We start from the raw sequence: 24,966 nt of genomic DNA, 5'->3' as shown, positions 1-24,966 counted from the left end.
GTAGAGAGAGAGAGAGCAAGAGACTCTGTAAAAGAAAATACAGGCATGTAACCACATACTGAAATATTGAAAATCTCATTAACCATTCAGGCTGTGGAAATACAATTGTAAAATTTCGAACAGGCAACAGTCCAACGCCTTTGGAGACATAAATCTCAACGTTTTCTGCACGAATGATACTGGGTAACATTTATCCCATCAATGAGCTATATGTTCACCATGTATGATATGGGGGCTACTGTCCTTGTCCAAGCTTCTCTGGTGAAATAATTCAGCAAAACTTTTTTCCCTTGTTGAGCGTATCTGTTGTTCTGGAATTTTTTATTCAAAAGTTTTGGAATGGTTGAAAACAATTATCTAGAACTGCAAAAATATGTTTAAATATGGCATGTGCAAACAACCTAAAATTTTACATGGTTTCTTTGGCACTTTTGATGTTTTTGGAGATTTTTAATGCAAAACAATTACCACCACTTCATGTCCTGCAGGTTGTTTGTTGAACAGATTTCTAATTTTTTTTGTCTCACATTGTTTCATGCCTGTCCATCTTGGTCATTACAGCAATATCAGACTGACATATGAGGATCAAAGGTTACATTTGGATGACATTACCTCTGCCCTTCATTAAATCCTGCTAACAAAAATGTACCACCCACTCTTGTTGAAACCATTAAAAGACGTTGGAACTGGAAATTTAAGATTTGACTCACACCTGTTGATTAAACTTTACTAACTAGGTTATTTGTGAATTGAATAAACTCCATTTCTTGAAAATGTTGAGACAGTAAATGAATAAAACGACAACAAATTATGCTGCATTGGAAACGAATATTACTTAAAAGTCAAAGAAATTTCTGTCTCTGTAATAAATGTTTGGGTTTCATTTAATGCAGTTTTGGAAATGATCATATTATCTGAAGTACAGAGTGGTTTAGTAATACTGGTAGTAGGTAAATTTGTCTTTTGTTCAAATCAGTCAGCACACGATCAGGTGATGACCTGTGTCACAGGTCATGTGTTGTTATATTTGGTCACGTGTGACAGTTCTGATATAGTTAGAATGAGCTTTGATAAACTATCTCACATTGAAATCACAGGACAGCAAACATAATCAATTACCAAAGTTTTATGACTCTGTCAATTTCATCTCTAACTCACAATTTCCTTTTATCATACGAGCAGTAAATCACATCCACCTACAATAATGCCTACAACCTGCACCAGCAACACAATCAAATAGCATTTCAAATTTCAAAATGTTATTCATGTAGTAATCTGATCTTCCATGCCAACTAAACTTATTACAAAACACAACTATGCGATAATATCAACACTTAAAATCCAATATTTACAAGACCTACATATTTACTCAACATTGCCACAGATTGCAAAACAGTACAGCAATAATGTAGGCCATCCATTGAGACCACAATGTATCTGGTACATTTAGGTGTATGATGACCTCTGTTGTCTGAAATTTTTATGAAGCTGTCTGAGAAGCTGTTATAACCAGTTCGCTGTCAGTCTAATATAATGCCAGTGCTATCAAATCATGACTGGTGCACCAAAAACAAACACAGACAGCATCACTCATGTTCGCCCTGTCTGAAAGGAAGCTTATCTGAGAACTGTAAAGCTTCTTGCTGGTTTGATAGCAACATGTTTGTGTTAGTGACGTGGATATATCCATCAATATTTCTTGAAATGTTTTCTATTTTGAATGGTAATACCGATAAATTTAAAAATTTATCAAATTTATGAACAGACCGCTCTTTAGAATCCTGCCCATCTAATAGTACAGTAATTAATTTGTGAAATATTTTGATAAACCAAGTTCCACATGGAACTAGTATTATGTATTAAGTCACTATTGAAATAACACACAAGACAGGGAGAAATACATGGATGAACACTGAATGTTTTTTTACAACATCAGTCCCCATGGGGAAAACATAGCAGCTATAGATGAACACTGGTAGTTTTGGCAAAATCCTTTGGCAAATGACTGCACTGTTGATATGAGTAAAGTCCACTAGCATTAGCAGAGGGTGATGATCAAAAGGGTTCACTATTCACTGGCTCATCAGTCCATCAGCACTGTTAGGCTTCCAACCCTTTCACCACCATGGTTTGACCCAAACCCAACTGACTCTTAACCAGCAATTTTAGATGAACTGATAAGTTCTAGTTGGCCAAATAAGGGGTGCTCTGCTGTATTTTGAAGAGCAAGAAATTTCTGGCAAAACACTGCATCCTTACTGAGACACTTACCCTTTCTTGGCTGACTTTGGTGTATCGTCAGCCCAACCACCCTGTTTGCGAGATGGTCTCGGTGGAGCACCGGAAGACTGCAACAAATCAAAATATAATAGTCTTCAACGTTTCCTTGGGATGATATTAATTTCACAAAACTAAAGAATAACCAATCAATTGCAATATTCTGTATGCTTTAGAGGATTAATCATAATAAGCTATGCACGAAAGCTTCAGGCAGGTAAAAGTGGTTTGCATTCACACCACAAACCTTACGAACACTGACGGATATTTTAAGTTTCTGCATTTATAGCTACTATACTTGCTACATGTACAAAGTATAAAAGAATTACTGGGATAATAGTACATGTACTACGGATACCAAGACCGTTAGACGTGAGTTTATGACATATAGTATAATAATACGCCAAGCCTAAGGGCTAGACATTATTGTTGCAAGCGCTGAAACAACTTATTTGGTATTGGGATTCAGAAATTTTGGACTACCTTTTTGTGTAACATTTGTGCACATTAGACGGGCAGTTTTATTTCCAATATTGACTTTCCAGTATTCTAGATTGTGCAGAATATATAATTTGCAAATAGTCTAACCATGATTACAGGATTCATATCATCTGTGTGAGACAGATGCAGACATGACCTGCAACTAGTGCACGCACCATGGAACTGCAACATACTATACAACACTGCCACACTGTATAGAACTGGCTCAAAAGCCACAGAAGTTGCTCACACCATATTTACAGAAAGATAGGAGTGATGCACAAAAAGGGTCAAGATACATATTAGTGGTATCTAAGCTACCAGTAGGTAGTTTCTTACAGACCTTTAAAAGACATGCCTACAGACTATAACGACTATTTTGTTGCTTATCTTGTATCATAGACAGTAGAAGCACTTCTACTATCTATGTACACATACAAATATCTGTGCATTATAAAGGGATATTACAGAAGTTGAGAGTGAAACATGTTGGTTGCAAGCAAGCAAGGTAATACGTGTGACTTTACCATTACAACTTGATTAATGGAACCTCAGGATGAATGAAAATGTGAGGAAAAAATGTAGGACTCACACTGTGATGACAGGCAGGTTGTGTTTAAGATGAAATGTTAGTTATGAAATGAAGTAACTCACATTGTTAGTGGATGTTGTCCTCAATGACTCACTTACTGCTAAATCATCACTGTCTGCCGTGATGTCACCGTTTGGGGTATCGTCTTGTAGACGAGCTCTGCGCCCTGTCTTGACTTCAGGCTAAGTGGGGATGCATTGTGGTGGAAAATGAACCGTAAAGTTATTGGCCATTGTGCTATTGCACTGTGTCTACATGACATACGAAGCTGTAAGCATAAGTTTCGAGAGTAGTTGCTACCATGCACTGGCAATGAAGCATCAATGCTTTACCTTGCTTTCATCTAACATACCGGTAAGGCATGCAGTACCAGTAAGTTAATTATTATTTTTTCTTGCAATTTAATTGATACTTTGAGTCAGGGGGTAACGATAGTGCCTGTGCCACCAAAATCACATTTGTGTTTACCTTCCCCCTGTAACGTCTTTCAATGAAATCAACGCATATGAAATGGCTAATAAAACAAAATTGGTAACTGCTGCCAGCATAAATGACAGTTGATATTACATCTTCGAATTTTCTTACACACGGACATGTATACCACCAAAGAGAAATTATTTGGCAATCCTGTCGCCAGTATAGGCATTGTAGACCACTCTTGGTGGCAAAATCAAACATGACCACTACACATCATCATTTCAATTCTAGTCATCTAATCAATCATCCAAAATCATATAAATGATACTGTGATTGGGTAAAAATTACTGGAGTGCAGAAAACTACCATTTCCCAAAAGCAAATGTTACAGCTCTGCATCTAAATACCTGTATATGCATTGTCACAAAAACACCAGTTTGTGGAATGAAATGGGGATGAGTACATTAAAATGAACGGCAACAGTGGTAGCAGGTCTTTTTCCTTCTATTGTCTGTGACCAAAATGACCACTTGACACTCCATTAGCTTTAACTTTTGATGAATTCTCCAGTGTTTTAAGTTACAGCAAAGTCTGCCTATGTATACATGTATATGATGTCCAATGTTACTGTTGTCAACTTATATTTCAGTCCACATCCAGAATTAATTTTTCAAAAATAATACTGCATATCATACACAGTTGTGAATTGTGTTTGCTGATGTATTTAAATATACTTTTAATGAGGAACAAGAAGAAAATGAACTAGTTTTCAAGGACATAAATAATTAAAATATTATCAAAAGTTGCAGCTTCAGTCTCTCTGTCATTCAGATACAAGACTGCAATGATGTAGGCTATCACTAGTGAGGTATTCAGAACCAGTGTAAGTCTGATGGAGGAACTGTGTCAAGACTAACAATTCTGATGGCATGGTAAGCGTGTTTTATGGCCTATGCAATGTTTTTGTTTTTTAAATGGAGAAATTTCTTTTGTTTTAATTACTTATTGCCAAGCAATCCATGTTTCTTTCTGATATTGAAAAGACTGTTTCACTTATATCAGAAAGAGCCGCTGAATGCTGTGAATTGCGACCAGACTTACAAAATGCACTTTCTCAACAGTCCTAAAAGACACTTCATTGAAAATCAATTTGATATTCATCAGTTCACAGTTTTCTGTAGAGAAATATCTGAGAAAGATATACAGAGATACAATCGGTTTGATACGAAAAAAGACAAGTCTGATCTTTGCGAATATCATCCACTACTTGTACCACTTTGATCAATGATAAAAATTTAAAGGAAAGGTATATGTACATTCTTCTATAATGTCAACAGTCTATGTGTATCTCTTCTTGCAATGACAAAAATATGAAAGTCTATCTTTTAAATTCACCATGGACGTGAAAAAAAAGACGTGGGAGTTTGGGTTAAGCTGAATTTTTAAATCTTCCAAGCTTCATACTTACCCTCCTCTTCGTACCGAAATCGAAATCGTCGTCAGCCATACCTATCAGTCAAAACTTTCTCAAAAATCACACTCTGATATTATTTCCGTCTCCCTCTTCTCCGATCCAAAACATGGAATGTGACAACCGAATGCCTTAAGCAAAAAGCATTCCCATTGGTAGCTATTTTCAGCAAATGCAGAAGTAAACCAATCGTATAATCCTATACACCTTGAGCGAAGACGCATGCGTATTGTTGTTATTTGTGGTTAAAATGGCCGCGCTCTTTGAACATGGCCTTTTCGCCCATGTCGTAGTGCTCATTACGCTATTTCTGTTCAGTCCTGGGTTTTGTGTGAGCCCTTCGAGCACAAGGCCAAACATTTTGATCGTATTTGCCGATGACCTTGGGTATGGAGATTTAAGTTGCTACGGCCACCCTACATCCGAAAGTCCGAACATCGACAAACTGGCTGCCGAAGGTCTTCTGTTCACACAGTTTTACTCTGCCAATTCAGTGTGCAGTCCTTCGAGGTGAAGTATTGTTTCTCTTTTTTAGTTGATATAAATACGACATTTTTGTCACCTCGTCAACAACTTATTTTTACTGTGTTCATTACAGCTGCTATGAACGCCTAATGAACACATTCTTTTGGTAGCCCCATGATGGAACAGAGGTTCACTGCAGACACGCCCCCTTCCGGGTTCATATCTGACTCTGTCCCACAAAGTGCCTTGTTTCACATGTAAAGATGTATATCTACATGTGTTTTCAGTTTGTTATTTCTTTATAGCTATATAAAATAGTGAACACAGCATGAGATTCACCGTTGATGGAAATAAATTTGATTATGTGTTTCAATGCGCTCAAGCTCAAGCTGTAGTTAAGAGTGTTTCGATACATAGCGGCCGCCAAGTGGTATCTATGCATACCACGCGGCGGCCGCTATCGAAACACTCGTAACTGTGGCTGCACCACTTTCCAGCTTGTCACGTAATAATCTGTTTTACAGTTCGCACAACGCTTCAAGAGACTTTTGTTCATGCAATGTACTGTAAGAAACAACAAATGTTAGAAATAAATATCAATAGCAGATCATGGTACTGCTTTTGAAGATGATTCAAAACAGATCTAGCATGTCTTATGCTTAAGAAAATGTTGCATTGCTTTTCGTTACCTATTTCAACCAAATGACAGTATTTTGAATGGTTTTCACTTGGGGTGGGGTGGGGTTCGACATGGTCAAATGTACATAAGAGTCATGTTTCCTTCATCTACAGTAGATATGTTACACCCTGTTACCCTGTGTATCACTTGGGACAAAGTGCAAAGGTAAAATATAAAGAGCAAAGGTGAAGTGTATGCCATAGCAGTAAACTGTATAAACATGTCTTTGAGAGATTGTTACCTGTTACAATTTTGTGCAAAATGGTTTGGAAACATCCCCACTTGAAAATCATACAAGACAATCATAAACCAATGTCTTATTCAGCCAATAATTGAATGTTGAACGGAAATATAGGGTCATCACAACATAACTTTAACTTCAGCTGGTGTAGAAAGAAAATGTTTACATTTATTGAAGAGACAAAGTCTTTAACCGGGAATCAAAACACATCCCCATATTTCATTTCTTAATTCTCACAGAGCTGCTTTGCTAACTGCCCGTTTACCTCCGCGTACTGGAGTATGGCCAGATGTTTTAAGACCTTCATCCACGGGTGGGTTACCACACAGTGAAACCACAATTGCAGCTTTACTAAAACCTCTGGGATATACAACAGGCATGGTTGGGAAGTGGCATCTTGGAGTTGGTAAAAACCAAACCTACCTACCTTCTAACCATGGATTTGACAGTTATTATGGCATTCCCTATTCAACTGACATGTGTCCTTGTCTGAAATGCTTTTATCCGGCTGATCCATGCTGGGATACATGTGATACCCGCTTTACCAGTTGTCCAATTTTCCAAAACTCAACCATAGTGGAGCAACCGGCTGACTACACCACTATTGCCCAAAAATACAGCATGGAAGGAAGGAATTTCATCGCTAGAAACGCTAAAAGTGGAAAACCTTTCTTCTTGTACTACGCCACCCAACACACACATTTTCCAAATTTTGCTGGGAAACAATTTCGCAATAGTACCAGACGTGGAGCTTTTGGGGATTCATTGGCAGAGTTGGACTGGGAAGTTGGTCAATTGCTTGAAGAACTGAAACTTCAAAACCTGGAGAAGAATACTTTTGTATTCTTTACATCGGACAATGGGTAACTATTTTATCATCGAAAAATTGCACGTCATGTCATTAGTTCTTCATGTCAACTCTCTCTCTCTGTATTACTTTCTTTATGTTGCATTTAGTACTGTCTGTTGCAGTACCTATTATTTCAAGATCAAAAAAGTACTGATGTTCAAGAGAATGTTTTCTGGTGTGCATCATAAAATTCAAATAAAAAATGTGAAAGCAGGCTTTTGCTATTTGCAGCTATCATCCATCATTTTGTCTTGTAATGTCCCTTTCTTCTGGTGTCTTTGACAGGCCAAGTTTATTTTATCAGGTACGAGGTGGAATGGCTGGTTTGCTGAAGTGCGGTAAAGGTACAACCTATGAGGGTGGTCAGCGTGTACCTGCTATTGCGTACTGGCCTGGTAAAATACAACCTGGTAGAACAAGGGAATTGGCCAGCACATTAGATCTCCTTCCAACCATAGTCAATCTGGTCAATGGGACATTACCTGAAGTAACTCTAGACGGATATGATATCCGTTCAATACTGTTTCAGCGATCAAAGGTTTGTTCATGCGTTGTCAACTGTGCATACAATATTGATAAGTTTGACATACTTTGCGTATTACAAATGTATAATGCCCAAACCTAAGTATATAGAAATATCCCCTGGCCCATAAAGAGTTATTACATATCACAGTGGCAATATGATAAACAGTTGAAACTCTGTAAATTCAATTATGTAAGGGATAAAATATGAGGGAGAGTATAAGTGGTAAAATGTATTAATATAGTAAGTCACAGCACCATTCTGAAAGCCAAAACAAAGTTTTTACTGAATACTGGTATGTAGCATAATCTTGGTTAAATAATACACTACACTATCTTTATATCTTTCAGAGTCCTCGTGAAGTATTTTATTATTTCTACAGTCAAATGTCACCAAAATATGGAGTCTATGCAATAAGATACAAGCAATTCAAGGCTCACTTCTACACCCAGGGATACATTCTGTCCGGCCTCTTCAATCATGACGGAGACTGCCGTCCGACAGCTGCTCGCACTGAACAAAATCCACCATTGCTGTTCAATCTGGATGAGGATCCCTCTGAAGCATACAACCTGGGAAATGATCCAGAGTACACTGACGTCCTGAACGAGATTGGTGAAATCAAGCAGCAGTTTGAAGCAGGGCTAGTGTGGCGGGAAAGCGAAATCAACAAACCAAAAGATCCCAGTGTGGAACCGTGCTGTAATCCAGGTTGCCATCCATTTCCAACATGTTGTTCCTGTACAAAATTCGGAACTTAAAAATCCACTCCTTCGGCAGCTGACAGAAGGTGTTATCATTCCACAGCACCCATATTTGAGCTAAAGTTTTCCACGACTGCCTGATTACAAATTTGATTGAACGATAAATTTTTATAATCTCTGATGATTAAAATCTCTGGAATTACATTTGGTAAAAGGTTAAAAAAAATGGGTTTCATTGTTTGATTAACCCTTTCACCACCATAGTTTGGCCCAAACTGATTGTTGTCAATAATGAGTGTTGACTTATTGCCAGGGTACTGGAGTTGACCAGATTAAAAAACCCATGGCCTCAAAGAGGCATATCTGTGATGACATTCCACAAAAAGCAAATGGAGAATAATGTTTGCACGTTTTCATCATAAATCTCAATTGTCGTGTGACTTTGATATTGTAATTCTTCTTATGTCAGCAGGAATGACTTAATACCATCATTGGCTGCAGTTAAACTGAGCAATTTACTAATAGTTTGCCTTTTTTTTAGTCCCCACGGACACTGTCTGTGGGGACTTATAGGTTTGGTCACGTCCATGCCTGTGTCCGTCCGTCTGTCCGTCTGTTCATGCAGATATCTCAGAGATTCCGGAGCGATTTCATTCAAACTTAGTACAAGGATTACTCCTTATGTCATACATATGCATGTTCATTTTTTTTGTGGTCTGATTTTATATGGCTGTGTGATGGACATTTTATTAAAATGGGACTATGTCATTGACAACGACTTTTTGAAAAAGCTCTATTTCTAGAGCGACTACACTAAATTTGATGAAAGAGATGTTCGTAACACAGCGTTCTGATAGCACACAGTCAGTATTGCATCAATTAATTGCTAATTTGCATATTTGATGAATTTTTATAATTAGGGTGGTAAGTCCAGAAATACTGCAGCAAATTTGATGAAACTTGGTTCAGATCTTTAGTGCAGAGTCTCATATAAGTTTACAAAGACACTTAGCAGTGTCATGGGAATTACTTGCTAACTTGCACATTTAATGAACTTTTCTAATTAGTGGGCTATCTCCAGAATCACTAAATTAAATTTGATGAAACATGACACAGATGTTGATCTCTCAGTAATTTAATACTGTGTGAAGACATTAAGCAGTATCATGTCAATTTATTGCTTATTTGCATATTTGATGAATTTTCATAATGTGTATCATATGTCCTGAAATACTGCATCAAATTTGATGAAACTTGGTACAGATGTTGATCTTTCAGTACTCTAATACTGTGCAAAGACATAAAGTAATATCATGTCAATTGATTGCTAATTTGCATATTTTATGAATTTTTGTAATTAGTGTGATATGTCTAGAAATGCTGTATCAAATTTGATGAAACGTAGTACAGATGTTGATCTTCCAGTAGTATTATGGCATGTAAAGATAAGCAGTAGTATCATGTCAGATAACTGCTGTTTGCATCTTTAATGAATTTTCGAATTTGTCTTGTTCAGTACTACTCAGCATTTTTAATCTTGATACAAAAGATTGGTATCATTGTATTTTGTTCAGTATTGGATCTCATTTCCAAGTTGACATTGTTTTATCTTCAATGTCTAAGGAACACTTGTGTAGTTAGTAAATGTGCAATATACTAGTATCACAAAGTCTTAAAGCACACTAAAGTCTACATGTTTTGTATGATACAAATATTTGAAAAATGATTTACCTCTCAATGCAATTAAGTATTAAAGTCCAACTACTGAGTAATATTTGAATTAGATTTTACAAATCGCAAGCAGAGATTTTATTTTTAACAAATAAATTTAACAAAAAAATTACATAATATAGGTTTGGGAATGTATTTTTCACAAGAAGATAATTTTTACCTTCTCGTGTCTATTTATAGACAGAGAAGGTATTAGAGTTGAAAACCAGTATGCTGGTGTCAACTACTTCCGTCTGTCAATACTTCCGTCTGTCAAGATCCATTGACGTTATGCCATTGTGATGGGTCAAATCATAACCTGGTGGGGGTGTTCATGGTTCAGGTTGAGGTGTAGGAGAACGATTATGAGCTATGACAAAAATCAAAAGGGACTTAGTGGCATAGCCACAGTGTTACATGTAAGCCTTTCTCCAAGGTTCTTAGTTGACTACGATCTATTACAGACTACTGAGCTGACGTTAGGGGTACTCACTTTGTGTTTGCTCACCCTGTGTGCGCTAGTGTTTGGTACTGAGTTGCGTGGATATCCCCTCATGGCCTCACGTGATATGGGCCTTTTGCATAATCTGCAGATGATCATATGCCTCTGAGTCTGAAAACGGTCGTTGTGTAAGCCTGTCGGCATTTTCCTTGCATTTTTTCTCACTTAATTTTGCAAAATATCGGCGAGTACCTCAATATTTCAAGATAACTCTTTCTTCCCAATCGTTTCCTTGAGTTTCAGAGTCATATGAACGAAAAAGAGTGAAAGTTTTAGTCAGGAAAATCGGACGTCGGCCATGTTCAATGTTTACAGTACAATCAGAAGTTTATGTGGAGGAAATAACTAACAAACACTATTCATGATGCCCGCCCTCTAGAGGCAGACCTTCCTATATGAAGTACAACATTTGATGCTTGTGGAAAGCTTGACCACACAAAGGAGCATTTTAACTTTTAGAAAATGACAAATTGAATAAGAAGCTATTCTGAAAATGTCAAATACTGAGAAAAAATGCGCAAATATCCAAAATAAACGTTTAATTTACAGATGCCAGGTTGTGTATTTCACATGCACTCAGGTCAGTAGGGAAGTGCGTCATTACTATTTTGGACAGTTAATTCTTATTTCTGAATTATATATAACCTTTTTTCCACACTGAACTATCTTTAGGCAGTTTATACTGTAGCTTAGAATTTTTTCTGATTGATGTATTTAATCATCTTTTGGGTTCTTTGGGTCCATATCTCACCTCATGCCCCTACATCATCAACTATTTACCAATAACTCCATGCCAACAACCAATTACCTGACCTGGCCACACATTTGAGAAGGTACAGCGTCATTGACGGTATTTTTTATTTACATATTCAAAATATTGATATGATAAATAAACAATGTTTTTACAATTTATCACATGTATCGTGCGTATGTTACTGGATGAAGTTAATTTTTAGTCCTTCGATTTAAATTTCAATCCAGTAAGACCACAAAAATACTTGTTGTCAAAGAGTTCAGTTCACAATTTCGAAATTTGTTGCCAGTGAGTTCTAGTTATCTAGGATTCATTTTCCAGCATTTTTACATGGATGGATAGACCCGCCCCAAGTCCCTGGGATTATCATGACACAATAAAGTGAAGGAATAAACTTGAGTAGACTATCCCATGGATGGTGTTGTGAGATGGTCACGAAATTGAAGCTATACATTTTGGCAGACTGTCCTGTAAATGCTGGGGTAAATGAGTAACAACTGCACACACTTGAGAAATACTAAGCAACTAGTGGGCTAGTCTGTGTGTTTGGTACTGATAATAATTTGTCACTTGTTAGACTGTTGATATTTGGCTGGCAATGTGATTATATATAATTGCTCAATAGTCGTCTGTGACACAGCTAAACAGAACTATTTTACATACATATCAATAAACGATTCCGCAGAACTTTGAATTTCCCTTCCTATTTGTTATGACTGTAATAGGAAACTCTCTGTCCCAGGTGGTTATATCAGTTAATTAAATATCTGAACAAGATTCAGCACAATTTTGTCTTACTAATGCAGTCACAAGGGTGATACCGACCACAAAACAATGACATTTGGCCAATTTATATGGTACACAAACAGAAGCCAATCAGCAGTCCGTGTTTTCTGGGCTTTAAAAATAAATGCTACTTAACTAAAGTCATGAATATTAACTGCTTCATTTTGACATTAAGGAAAATCTTGGTACAAATATCAGAAACGTTTTGTTTCAAAACATACTTCATGCCAGGCAATGTAGATTGAATATCCTGTTTGCCACAGTATTCCATTTCCAATTCTGCTTTTGCGCTATCATGTAAGTAACCCTTTTTGCAAGGAGCTGCCCAGTTTACAGTGAAGCTTCTATGCATCCATTGGTATTCTTATTCTAATCTCTGTTTCACCCATAGAGCCGCATTACTTACTGCTCGTCTGCCACCTCGCACTGGAATATGGCCGGGAGTGTTTGTGCCATCATCTACCGGAGGACTGCCACACAATGAAACTACCATAGCTGCCTTACTCAAACCCCTTGGATATGCAACCACTATCATCGGGAAGTGGCATCTTGGAGTCGGCAAAAATCAGACCTACTTACCAACAAACTATGGCTTTGACAGCTACTATGGAATTCCTTATTCCCATGACATGTGTCCTTGCCTCAAATGTTTCTATCCGGGTGATGCATGCTGGGATAAGTGTGACACGGGTTATACCAATTGTCCACTCTATAGAAACAACACACTCTTCGAGCAGCCTGTCGATCTGACTACTCTTTCTAAAAGATACAGCATAGAGGCCAGGAATTTCATTGCAAGGAATGCAAAATCTGGAACTCCATTTTTTCTGTATTATTCAACGCAACACACCCATCATCCACAGTTTGCTAGCAAGGACTTCAGGAATACTACGTGGCGTGGAACATTTGGAGACTCCCTGGCAGAGTTAGACTGGGAGGTTGGCCAAATTCTGGAAGAACTCAAACTGCAAAATTTGGAAGAGAACACTTTTGTGTTCTTTACATCAGACAACGGGTAAATCTATCAATACTTAAAGACACATTTTCCTCTCTTATTAGTCCCCATGGACACCGTCCGGGGGGACTTATAGGTTTGGTCATGTCCGTGGGTCCGTCCGTCCGTCCGTGCATGCGTCCGTCCGTTCACGCAGATATCTCAGAGATGCCTGGAGCGATTTCTTTCAAACTTGGTACAAGGATTACTTCATATGTCATACATATGCATGTCGATTTGTTTTGTGATACGATCCAATATGGCCGCCAGGCGGCCATTTTATTATGATTTTTTCATGTACGGAACCATTAAACTCAGACATGTTTCAACCCATTTTATTCAAAGTTGGTACAAGGACATTGACCAATGTCATAGATATGCATGTCAATTTGTTTTGTATTAAAATCCAATATGGCTGCCTTGCGGCCATTTTATTACGATTTTTTCATGTACAAAGCCATAACTCGGGCATATCTCAACCGATTTTATACAAAGTTGGTACAAGGACATTGACCAATGTCATACATATGCACGTCAATTTGTTTAATGATAAATCCAATATGGCTGCCATGCGGCCATTTTATTACGATTTTTTCATGTACACAGACCTAACTCAGACATGTTTCAACCGATTTTATTCAAAGTTGGTACAAGGACATTGACCAATGTCATAGATATGCACCTTAATTTGTATTGTGATACAATCCAATATGGCTGCAGTGCGGCCATTTTGTTACAATTTTTTCATGTACAAAGCCATTACTCGGGCATATAACAACCGATTTTATACAAAGTTGGTACAAGGACATTGACCTATGTCATACATATGCACGTCGATTTGTTTTATGATACAATCCAATATGGCTGCCAGGCGGCCATTTTATTACGATTTTTTCATGTACAGAGCCATAACTCAGGCATATCTCAACCGATTTTATTCAAAGTTGGTAAAAGGACATTGACCTATGTCATACATATGCACGTCAATTTGTTTTGTGATATGATCCAATAAATTAAATTAATTGCCAATTTGCATTTACATGATGAACTTTTGTTTTTAGGGTGAATGTCCAGAAGCACTGCATCAAACTTTATAAGATTATGGTACCAGTGATAATCTATCAGTGTTATGATAGGATGCAAAAATGTTTTGCAACATCCTGTTGATTAATTCTTAGTTGACTCATTTAAATGACCTTTAGGATGGTGGCCTACATTGGTTTTATGTTTTCATCACCATGGAACTCATTCTTGGCCATTAAGCGCCATCTGTATCAAAGTATTTTTATCACAGACCTAATTAATGAAGAGGACTCTATCCTCTCTGAGGACTTGTAATCAAAGTACCCATTAAGAAGTGGGGACTGTGTCATCAATGATGACTTGTTATTCCTAAATATTTGACGTGGCAGTTACACATGGAGAGGGTGAAACCAAGACAATACCAACGGTATTAACAAAAGTCAAAGTAACTTTACCAGTGGCATTGTAAGTTCAAAAATACAAACAGGAGGATACCTCACTTTCGAATAAAACTTGTTTCAGAATCATTGTATGGCTAAGTATCATTTAAACTAATTAACATCACATTTAATCTGCCTTTTTTAGCTACTATAGACTATAGTCTATAGAAGCTATTGGGATGGGTATCCGTCCGGCATGCGTCGTCAGTCTGTATGTATGTATGTATGTATGTATGTATGTATGTATGTATGTCCGTTTGTGAGGCGTCCGTCCACTCAAATATCTTGAGAGCCGCAGTACTTACTGATTTGATATTTGTTGTGTAGATGAAAAATACGATTTTGAGAAACTGTTTTTTTAATTTTTTGATATTGTTGAAAATAGGCAAATTAATGCCAAAAAAGGTGTTTTTGGTAAAAAATCTTCTTCTTCATAACCGCTGGTCAGACAGCTCTGTTATTTGGTATACAGGTCCCTAGGGGTAACCCAACTTAGACTTGTTCAAATTGTGATGAAATATGCAAATCTGTATTTTTAAGGAATTTTTTTGTCATTTTTGGTCAAAATTTGACTTACATTGTATGTAATTCTTGTACTGTATAAACCCTATCAATTCACCCAGAAAAAAATAATTAATATGATTTTAAATAATTGAATTAATTAGGAAATCATCAAAGCCAAAATAATTTTACTGTAGAATTATCAGAAAGTTCAACTTTTTTTGACAGTTCATAGTGAAACCATCTTGGAGGATTAAAACATGTAAAGGCAACTTTCCTGAATCCCAACTTTGACATATTCTGAACCGTCATTTATTGTGCCCTGTATGTTATCTAAAAGAAATTGCTCAAAATAGTCAGTAGAGATAGAGATAGAGATAGAGAAAGTTCTAATTTCCATTTATGGTTGACTTGGTAAGGATAAAATAAAATTACTTTTTGAGGAAAAAAATAGAGTGGTCAATTAAAAGAGTGGTCAAAGTGATAGGGTTTTTATGGTAAAGCTGGGCTGTATAAAGATTCCTCATGTGCTATTTATAGCAATTATGCAATCTGTGTAAACAGTGCAATGAAGTGTAACATGATTCCTTATAATGCTTTTGATGACCTTGAACTTCTTAAGTTTCAAACCTTTGTCTCTTCAGTGTGCTTTCTCTGAGTATGTACAGTCTCAACTTATTAAACAGAACTGACAATGTTAATCAAAGATATCCACCTTCTTCATCAATACATGTATCACAAAAGGTTATTCTCTACATAACTCAACAGAGCTCTGTCAACTGTTGAGTTGCTTGTTCTTTCAAAACCGCTGGTCAGACAGCTTTAATATTTAGTTTACTTGTCCGTAGGATGACCTTAGTGAGATAATTTCATACAGTCAGGAAATACTTAATTTTGTATCCATGTCTATAGTAGCTTCAGGGACTTTGGCCCTATGTTTTTGTATTTTGTTATTTATGCCTTATTACCAGCCTATGTTTAAAGAATTATTCATCAACTGACCACAAAACTTGGACTTGGATACTTAGGAAATAGTTAAAAAATGTGTTTATCGATTTATGTTATTATTCAGGCCAAGTCTAGTGAGGGAAGTGAGAGGTGGAAATGCCGGACCATTGAAATGCGGGAAAGGTACAACCTATGAGGGTGGCCACCGAGTTCCAGCCTTTGCTTACTGGCCTGGTACAATACGGCCTGGTAAAACCATGGAGTTGGCTGGTACGTTAGATCTTCTGCCAACCATCGCCAATCTGGTCGATGCAAAACTGCCAAATGTGACGTTGGATGGATTTGATATTGGACCTCTCCTGTTCCAAAGGGCTAAGGTTTGTTTATTTATTATATCTTTCTTATTTCAACAGAACGCAGGGAGTAAATGACTGATGGCTTCAAAATCAAACATCAATTTGACAGGTGTATTTACATGTAGCACAACATTATCTGGGTTCAAAGGTGATTGAGAATCATAAGGCGTACCAATATCAAACTTCCACATTATGAGACTGAGAGAACCTCTTTATTGGCAATCAAACATGTTGAAATTCATCATTTCTACAGAGCTTGAAATCATTGACTTGACATTCACAGCAACACCAACATGAACTAGTGCCAAATGTAAATCTTTGATCACCTACCTGGCTTGAACACCACCATTTTGCTGTATCATGTGTGGTATGCAAGACATCAAGAATTATAACTAATTTCGGGCTCTACCTATCTTTTTTCCAGAGCCCAAGAGATACATTTTTCTACTTTTACAGTTCAGCCTCACCAAAGTATGGGCTATATGCGATCAGATACAAGCAGTACAAAGCTCACTATTACACACAAGGGTCTGGTACTTCAGGTTCCAAAAACCATGATAAAGACTGTCGACCTACTGACAACCCAACCGCCCATGATCTGCCATTGCTGTTTAATCTGGATGAAGATCCATCTGAAAGCTACAATTTAAGCAATGATCCTAAGTATGCCGCAATCTTGACAAGGATTAACAATATCAAGAAGGAGTTTGAAGCTGGGTTGGTTTGGGCAGAAAGTGAAGTGCATAAAGGGCACAGCCAGGATGTTGAACCATGTTGTAAACCTGGCTGTACGCCATTTCCAACATGCTGTACATGCACATAATAAATAGCCAGCGTTTATATGGAGACCAAGACATGGTCCCTCAAAAATTAAGCATATAGATGTGCTTTAATTTGCTACTCATACAGGTAGTTACATCTTCCAGTGCAAGTGATTGTGAACTTCTGTATTTCATGTCTTCCAACGCAACAGAAATTTAACATTTCACACATTATAAAATACTTCAGAAAGTCTCAAGAATAACGTGAGTGCCACCTTAAAGCACTGAAGTACATTTACAAATAAAGCTATGGTAATCCAGGCCTTTGTATCGGATATAATAGAGCTCAGAATTAAAGTTGTCACAAATTAATGCAATGTAAATTCTTCAAGCCCCTCTAGCTGTATCTTTTAGCAAAATAAGTTTGTGTGAATGTTCTAATTTAGGTGTACACTCATTATTAACTACCCGCAGGGACTGTATATTTAATTTTCAACAAGGTAAAGATTACACTGTGATTAAATGTTTGCCCATACGTTAAATCGCAGCCCCATACAGATTAAAGCAGAACCGTGGATACTGTACATATCTGCACAGAATTCTTCACATAAACTGCGCAGAGTAGTCCAATGCAATGCATAGGGTGAATGTTTTCAACTATGACATTGTGTGATCTGTTTCCTTTGTAATATTACCAACTTTTGAAAATGGCGGGAAATCAAAATGACTGTTAAAATTTGAATACTTGTCAAATGTTTCACAAAGGAATGGTTTCCCCATGCAGTTCAGGCCCATATCCCTTCAGAGGGTAGAATTCAGAGAAAACAAGGAGAGAATAGGAAGATATTTTGAGGTCAAATAATTTCAAGAGTTACAGCTAGAGGGGCTTTCAAGTGACTTCTATGAAGGACTAAGGTAATAGAAGCTTTAAAAACTACATTTTTCAATCATTATGAATAAATGTGTGTGACACAAACCAGCAATACAATTACAGTATTAGATAATCATGCATGAATTTACACATCTATGTTAAACAAGTCATTGACAATGACATAGTCCCCATTTGTAATAGGAGTATTAGTCTTGATGGGGCAGGGAAATGTGGTCATTAAAAAGTATCACTGGAGTGTATATGTTCAGATCTATGGACACATAGGTCTATGTCATTGTTCCCAATTTGAAACAAGAGGCATGTCTAAGTTATGGTTCTAAATCGGGAAAAAAGATCAGACCTCTAGCTGTATTGGCCAGCCAAGAAATACATATGTGCATAATAAATGAGGTACAAGATGTGACATCTTAAGGTCTATTATCCTATCAAAATTGAAGCGTAAAGCACTTGTGGTTACTGAGTTATGGACAAATATGTATATTTGAGGTCAAAGGTCACCAAGGTCACGTGACATTTTGTCAAAAAAAATTGTATTGCTAAGTTATCCCTATATACTGAAAATCTGACCTCTAGCTCTATTGGCTCACTCAAAATAAGATATGTGCATAATTAATGAGGTACAATATGTGGCGTCATAAGGTGTCCCATCATACCAAATATGAAGGGTGTAGCACTTGTGGTTACTGAGTTATGGCAAATATGTATATTTGAGGTCAAAGGTCACTGAGGTCACATGACATTTTTTCAAAATAATTGTATTGCTAAGTTATCCCTATATACCAAAAATCAGACCTCTAGCTCTATTGGCTCGCTCAAAATTAGATATGCACATAATTAATGAGGAACAATATATGGCATCATAGGGTGTCCCATCATACCATATATGAAAGGTTCAGCACTTGTGGTTACTGAGTTATGGACAAATATGTATATTCAAGGTCAAAGGTCACCAAGGTCACGTGACATTTTGTCAAAGTGTCTGAGATATCTGCGTGAACGGATGGACTCACATGGATGGACTCGCGGACTGACATGACCCAATCTATGAGCCCCCTGGACTTTATCTGTGGGGACTAAAAACTGTGTCATTGCATCCTTTTTGCAATATGAATACGATGAGAAACTAAATGTTTATTTTTCTTGGCCTTATACATGGGAGTCTATGGACTGCCTTATAAATGGAAGTCTATGGACTGCCTTATACATGGGAGTCTATGGACTTCCTAATACATGGAAGTCTATGGACTGCCTTATACATGGGAGTCTATGGACTGCCTTATACATAGGAGTCTATGGAGGTGAAAACTAAAAAGTCCTCTAACACGGCCAAATTTGATCGCATTGTGAAACAAATCGACGTGCATCTGTACGAGGTAGGGTACTATCCTTGTACCAAGTTTGAACGAAATCGCTCTAGGCGTCTCTGAGATATCTGTGTGAACGGACGCACGGACGCACGGACATGACCAAACCTATAAGTCCCCCTGGACGATGTCCATGGGGACTAAAAATGAGGAAGGCTTTAATTGAGAATGTGCAATTTGTAAAAATTTGTTTTTTATTCCATGTATATCCTTAATGGGAATAGTCTAAAATTTGGCGGATTTTCTGTTCATCAAGATTTGTTTGGAATCATTATTTTACTCAGTTTTCCATGCAAATAAGAAAATGTTCGAAAATTTATGAGGGATATCCATTGTATCTTGTTTTTTGAGCCTATATGATATTTTTAGTCCCCACGGACACTGCCCGGGGGAACTTATAGGTTTGGTCATGTCCGTGCGTGTGTGCGTGCGTCCGTGCATGCGTGCGTCCATCCGTTCGTCCGTCCGTTCACGCAGATATCTCAGAGATGCCTTAAGCGATTTCATTCAAACTTGGTACAAGGATTTATACTTCATATGTCATACAGATGCACATTGATTTGTTTTGTGATACGATCCAATATGGCTGCCAGGCGGCCATTTTATTACGATTTTTTCATGTACAGAGCCATAATTCAGGCATGTTTCAACTGATTTTATTCAAAGTTGGTACTACAAGGACATTGACCAGTGTCATAGATATGCACGTCGATTCTTTTTGTGATACGATCCAATATGGCTGCCATGCGGCCATTTTGTTACGATTTTTTCATGTACAGAGCCATAACTCAGGCATATCTCAACCAATTTCATTCAAAATTGGTACAAGGACATTGACCTATGTCCTACATATGCACATCAATTTGTTTTGTGATACGATCCAATATGGCTGCCAGGCGGCCATTTTATTACGATTTTTTCATGTACAGAGCCATAACTCAGGCATGTTTCTACAGATTTTATTCAAAGTTGGTACAAGGACATTGACCAATGTCATAGCTATGCACATCAATTTGTTTTGTGATACGATCCAATATGGCCGCCAGGCGGCCATTTTGTTACGATTATTACATGTACAGAGCCATAACCAGTGTTGGAAACTGGCCAAAATATTTGCCCGACATCAGGACTGGTAACTTTCAAAACTTGCCTGTCCTGCCAGAAAGTTGCCTGTCCTGAATGTTTGACAAATCCATTCATTCAAAAAAACACAAAACCAGTATGTACTTCAAACTGTAAACAACTTTATTTTCAACATGAGTATTAACTGTGATCTTACAAACAAACTGTTCTGAATTCCACTGTTTGCAATGAATTCTAATCCGGACTTGAATACAAAATTTCTACAATAACAATGCTGATAACACTCTGATTGATTAATTAGTTAATTCAAACACACTTTGCCCATATCGCTCAAACAGTTAAAAGGTTTCACGATAGCGGTTTTAACAACGGGGAAACATTTTTTTAATTTGTCTCCATTTTATGCCACTTTATCGTATAAAACCAAGATGCAATCTGTCATCGAATTGGTACTACAATCAACCAAACTGAAAAGACTGCTGAGCAATACAGAAAGCATCATCTGGCAAAGAAAATAAAAAACTGAGAGAGCTGCCATATAAGTAATCAAAGTTGGCGGCATGAATTAAATAAACCAATACTTTCCTCAGACCAAACCGATTTCAAAGGCCGTTTACAGCAAATATTGTTAACGAAACCATGAAACCTGGGAATGGCTAAACACAGAGAAACAAGATTTATTTCTCGAAGCAGCCCTTCACAACATGTTTTTCAAACACCGGAAAGCAGGCACCAATATCGACCCGAATCTATTACAAAGTCCACAACAAATTGACACAAAACTAAAAGTTTGGATAATCGATTTAAATGCCTAAAACAAACTAATCGTTGACAGATTAGTACAACATTTAGTGTTAACATACCTAGAACTAGCAACGCTCAAAATATGCCGTAAAATAAAAATCCTTATAAGCGTCCAGAAACTCCGGGTCGATGCTGGGTCATGTTAATTATAACATGACACCACACACCGGATCGCTCACTATAGAGTCAGTCAATAGTGGCTAACTCTCTCAATAGCGAATCTGGCTTCTCCTTCTCGAGGACGAAGATGACTTCATCACACAACCAAGCGGGTGGGATACAAAACAAGAGAGCGACTGATGAAGGAACCCCATTTTTGGTTCCGAAACACCGTTAAGACGAATCACTCAATCAACAAACCGGTTTACCGGGGACCCAAATCACATGGCTAGGGTCAAAGCACTATCGATTCACCTGTGTCTCGCCATGTATTCCACACAAAATAAATGCAATGATCCTTTTATTCACCATATCGTAATACTAAACAATCTTGGTAGAGCCGATGTGTTGAGTTGCCCTCATTTTCCTTTATATCCTTCACATCTTTATATCTTTCCTTTATATCTTTATATTTATAGCACTGGCTGATATCGCGCAAATCTCGCTTAGTGTGAGATTTACTAGTTTGAGCGACTTCCTGTTTACCCGTGTTTACATGTCTCGCTTGCATTGCGTTCCGGCGTCACACAGTTGCACAGTTTCAGTAGTATAAGCGCATCGAAGTCGGACGTATTGGTATACTACATTTCGTTTATTTTACACAACATGTAGAAGCAGCTGATCGATGAGATTACTGGGTATGCCGTATGGGCTACTATCGAGAGCCCGACACACGGACGTGGAAGTACAATTTTCCTCCCGTCTGACTGAAAAGTTACCCGTCTAGGACGGGAGGACGGGCGGTAGTTTCCAACGCTGCCATAACTCAGGCATATCTCAACCAATTTCATTCAAAATAGGTACAAGGACATTGACCTATGTCATACAAATGCACATTGATTTGTTTTGTGATACGATCCAATATGGCCGCCAGCAGGCGGCCATTTTATTACGATTTTTTCATGTACAGAGTCATAACTCAGGCATGTTTCTACAGATTTTATTCAAAGTTGGTACAAGGACATTGACCAATGTCATAGCTATACACATCAATTTGTTCTGTGATACGATCCAATATGGCCGCCATGCGGCCATTTTGTTACGATTTTTTCATGTACAGAGCCATAACTCAGGCATATCTCAACCAATTTTATTCAAACTTGGTACAAGGACATTGACCTATGTCATACATATGCACATTGATTTGTTTTGTGATTCGATCCAATATGGCCACCATGTGGCCATTTTATTACGATTTTTTCATCTCCTGAACTACAACTCAGACATGTATCAAGCGAATTTATTCAAAAGTATTTTTATCACAGACCTAGTGAAGAGGACTCTATCCTCTCTGAGGACCTGTAATCGAAGCACCCATTAACAAGTGGGGACTGTGTCATCAACGATGACTTGTTCTTTCATATTTTCAGCTCAGTGCAATGTTCCAGTGGCAGCTATTTCCTACCCAAATGGAAGTATCAAGATCCCACAGTTGAATACTCAGAATACGTATCATTACTCCTGTATTAGTTTACTAGTGGATGTAAAATTTTAAACAAGGGGAGGAGGAATATTTGATGTATGAAAACACAGTATAATTTTTCAAGTAAAAATCTTGTCAAATTTGTGCTCAACAGTTGCTTTTTGTGTATATACTAGATTCAACTTTTGTCAACATTCCATTAAAACATGAAGAGATGATCTTTAATTAATCAAAGCTCTCCAGATTACCTTGTCCTTTGAGTTGTCTTCTGAAGGAAGCAGTCACTGCAATGCTTTTCAAGCAAGGATATAGAATAATTCAATATCTCAGTGGTACCTAGGCAAACTCCTTATAACTAAATTGTACAATTTTTCTTTATTACCTGACCATGTACTTTAATATTAATATTCCGAAACAACACACCATCGTCATTAAAAAGTTTGGAGTAGGGGATGCTTCACAATTCTTTGTTGGTTATATTGTCCACCGGAATTTATTTTTATCGCCTCAGAGAAGGGACAAAACGTGCTGACGTACACATATACCCATCACTTTGTTTTGCAGTGTGATCCAATATGGCCACTAGATGGTCATTATGTTTCATGGTGTCAAGCACCATTTCTGGGCCATGCACAACCATGGTCCTTTGAATGAACATGTGCAGATCTCTGTAAGCCTGGGTTAACAGCCAACTTTTCACCTCAAATTTGGCGTTCTTGAACTCAACAAGTTTCCCTGTCAATATGTACCACTCAACTGCCCTCAGAATCGACAGTATTTTATTCATTTCATGCCAAAAACTGTTGGTTTTCAGCACTTTGCCACACAAATGGGTTATGGCTGCCACAGGTCCTGTATGGGCTGTTGCAATCACCCCTTTTCAGCACATTTTCGATTTCAGGCATGAAGTGACTCGATTCTGAGAACGTTTAAGGTAGTACATGCCTCGAAAGTGAAGACAAAAACATTTGCTTAAACTTTCCTGAATGAAACTTTCAACCATTCTCTTACCAAATCAACAATATAAATTGGGGTCACCGTGCAAAGTTTGAAACTAGCGAATCAAATTACCAAACATTTTGCGATATTTGAAATTCAAAATGGCCGCCATTCCTGTGTTAACTTTATGTGGCAAAAAGTAAATTTTGGATTTTTGAAAAACTAAGATAGTTAAAGTTTTTCTTTCTCAAAGAGCTTTAGAATGAACCCCCACACGTATTAGATCAGAAAAGTATTGTAGAAATTTGAGAGTCCGACTCTCTGTCCCCAAGGCACTCTCTACCTTAAGTAGTGCACGTAGATGGGGATACTTGTTGGATTCAACAATGCCACATATGATTCAGAAAGTAGTCTTTTGACAGACCCAGGCTGACAGCTATCTGTACTTGTAGGCTCAAAGGTCAAAAAACTAAAAATAATTGTACGGGCATGAAATAAAATTACTCTTGGTCGTCCCATTGGGCTACCATATTCTGAAGTTGGTAGCCCAGTGACGATGGCTGATAGCCCATGCATATTTTAGTTTAGGGATATTATTTTTCATTAACCATACAAGAAAAAGCAATTTTTAAAGATTCTGCCCATTAAGTGAATTTTTTAGTCATTTGGTGTGAATACTTACACACTTAATACCCAAAGGAATACCCAAAGTGGTCCTTTTCTGGTCCTTGGCATTCAGCAAAAGTGATGCGGCGACGCGGTTTTCTTTTTTCCCTCTTTTTTATTCCTGACTATGCTGGTTTGGCACTGTTGATGCAACAGTTATTG

General features: G+C 37.5%; 2 protein-coding genes across 10 annotated transcripts in view; one reads left to right on the top strand and one right to left on the bottom strand.

Moving 5' to 3' along the window:
* Nucleotides 1–24,966, bottom strand: part of LOC139149537 (intraflagellar transport protein 43 homolog A-like) — a 63,185-nt gene that overhangs the window by 2,685 nt on the left and 35,534 nt on the right. For 2 of the 8 annotated variants that reach the window (XM_070721342.1, XM_070721344.1), the window contains exons 1-3: nucleotides 5,235–5,383; nucleotides 3,448–3,531; nucleotides 2,272–2,348 (exon numbers count right to left, since the gene is read on the bottom strand). In XM_070721342.1, the coding sequence (XP_070577443.1) occupies nucleotides 2,272–2,348; nucleotides 3,448–3,531; nucleotides 5,235–5,273 (200 nt within the window). In that variant the 5' untranslated portion in view covers nucleotides 5,274–5,383. Of the gene's footprint in view, nucleotides 1–2,271; nucleotides 2,349–3,411; nucleotides 3,532–5,234; nucleotides 5,385–24,966 lie in introns of those variants that run through there. The other 6 variants (XM_070721345.1, XM_070721346.1, XM_070721341.1 and 3 more) reach the window with 5 other exon arrangements.
* On the top strand, nucleotides 5,463–23,735 carry LOC139149535 (arylsulfatase A-like). 2 transcript variants are annotated; one of them, XM_070721333.1, is made up of 4 exons: nucleotides 5,463–5,747; nucleotides 6,862–7,485; nucleotides 7,758–8,010; nucleotides 8,346–12,833. In XM_070721333.1, exons 1-4 carry the CDS (start codon nucleotides 5,488–5,490, stop codon nucleotides 8,754–8,756), a joined length of 1,548 nt encoding a protein of 515 aa, XP_070577434.1. In that variant the 5' UTR covers nucleotides 5,463–5,487; the 3' UTR covers nucleotides 8,757–12,833. The 2 variants fall into 2 exon arrangements, with proteins under 2 accessions (XP_070577434.1, XP_070577436.1); XM_070721335.1 differs by lacking the exons at nucleotides 6,862–7,485; nucleotides 7,758–8,010; nucleotides 8,346–12,833 and adding exons at nucleotides 12,843–13,466; nucleotides 16,482–16,734; nucleotides 17,138–23,735 and having other exon boundaries at nucleotides 5,468–5,747.

Source organism: Ptychodera flava, chromosome 14 (assembly GCF_041260155.1).
Source record: "Ptychodera flava strain L36383 chromosome 14, AS_Pfla_20210202, whole genome shotgun sequence".
Lineage (NCBI taxonomy): Eukaryota > Metazoa > Hemichordata > Enteropneusta > Ptychoderidae > Ptychodera > Ptychodera flava.
This window is presented reverse-complemented; position numbering and strand designations above follow the sequence as displayed.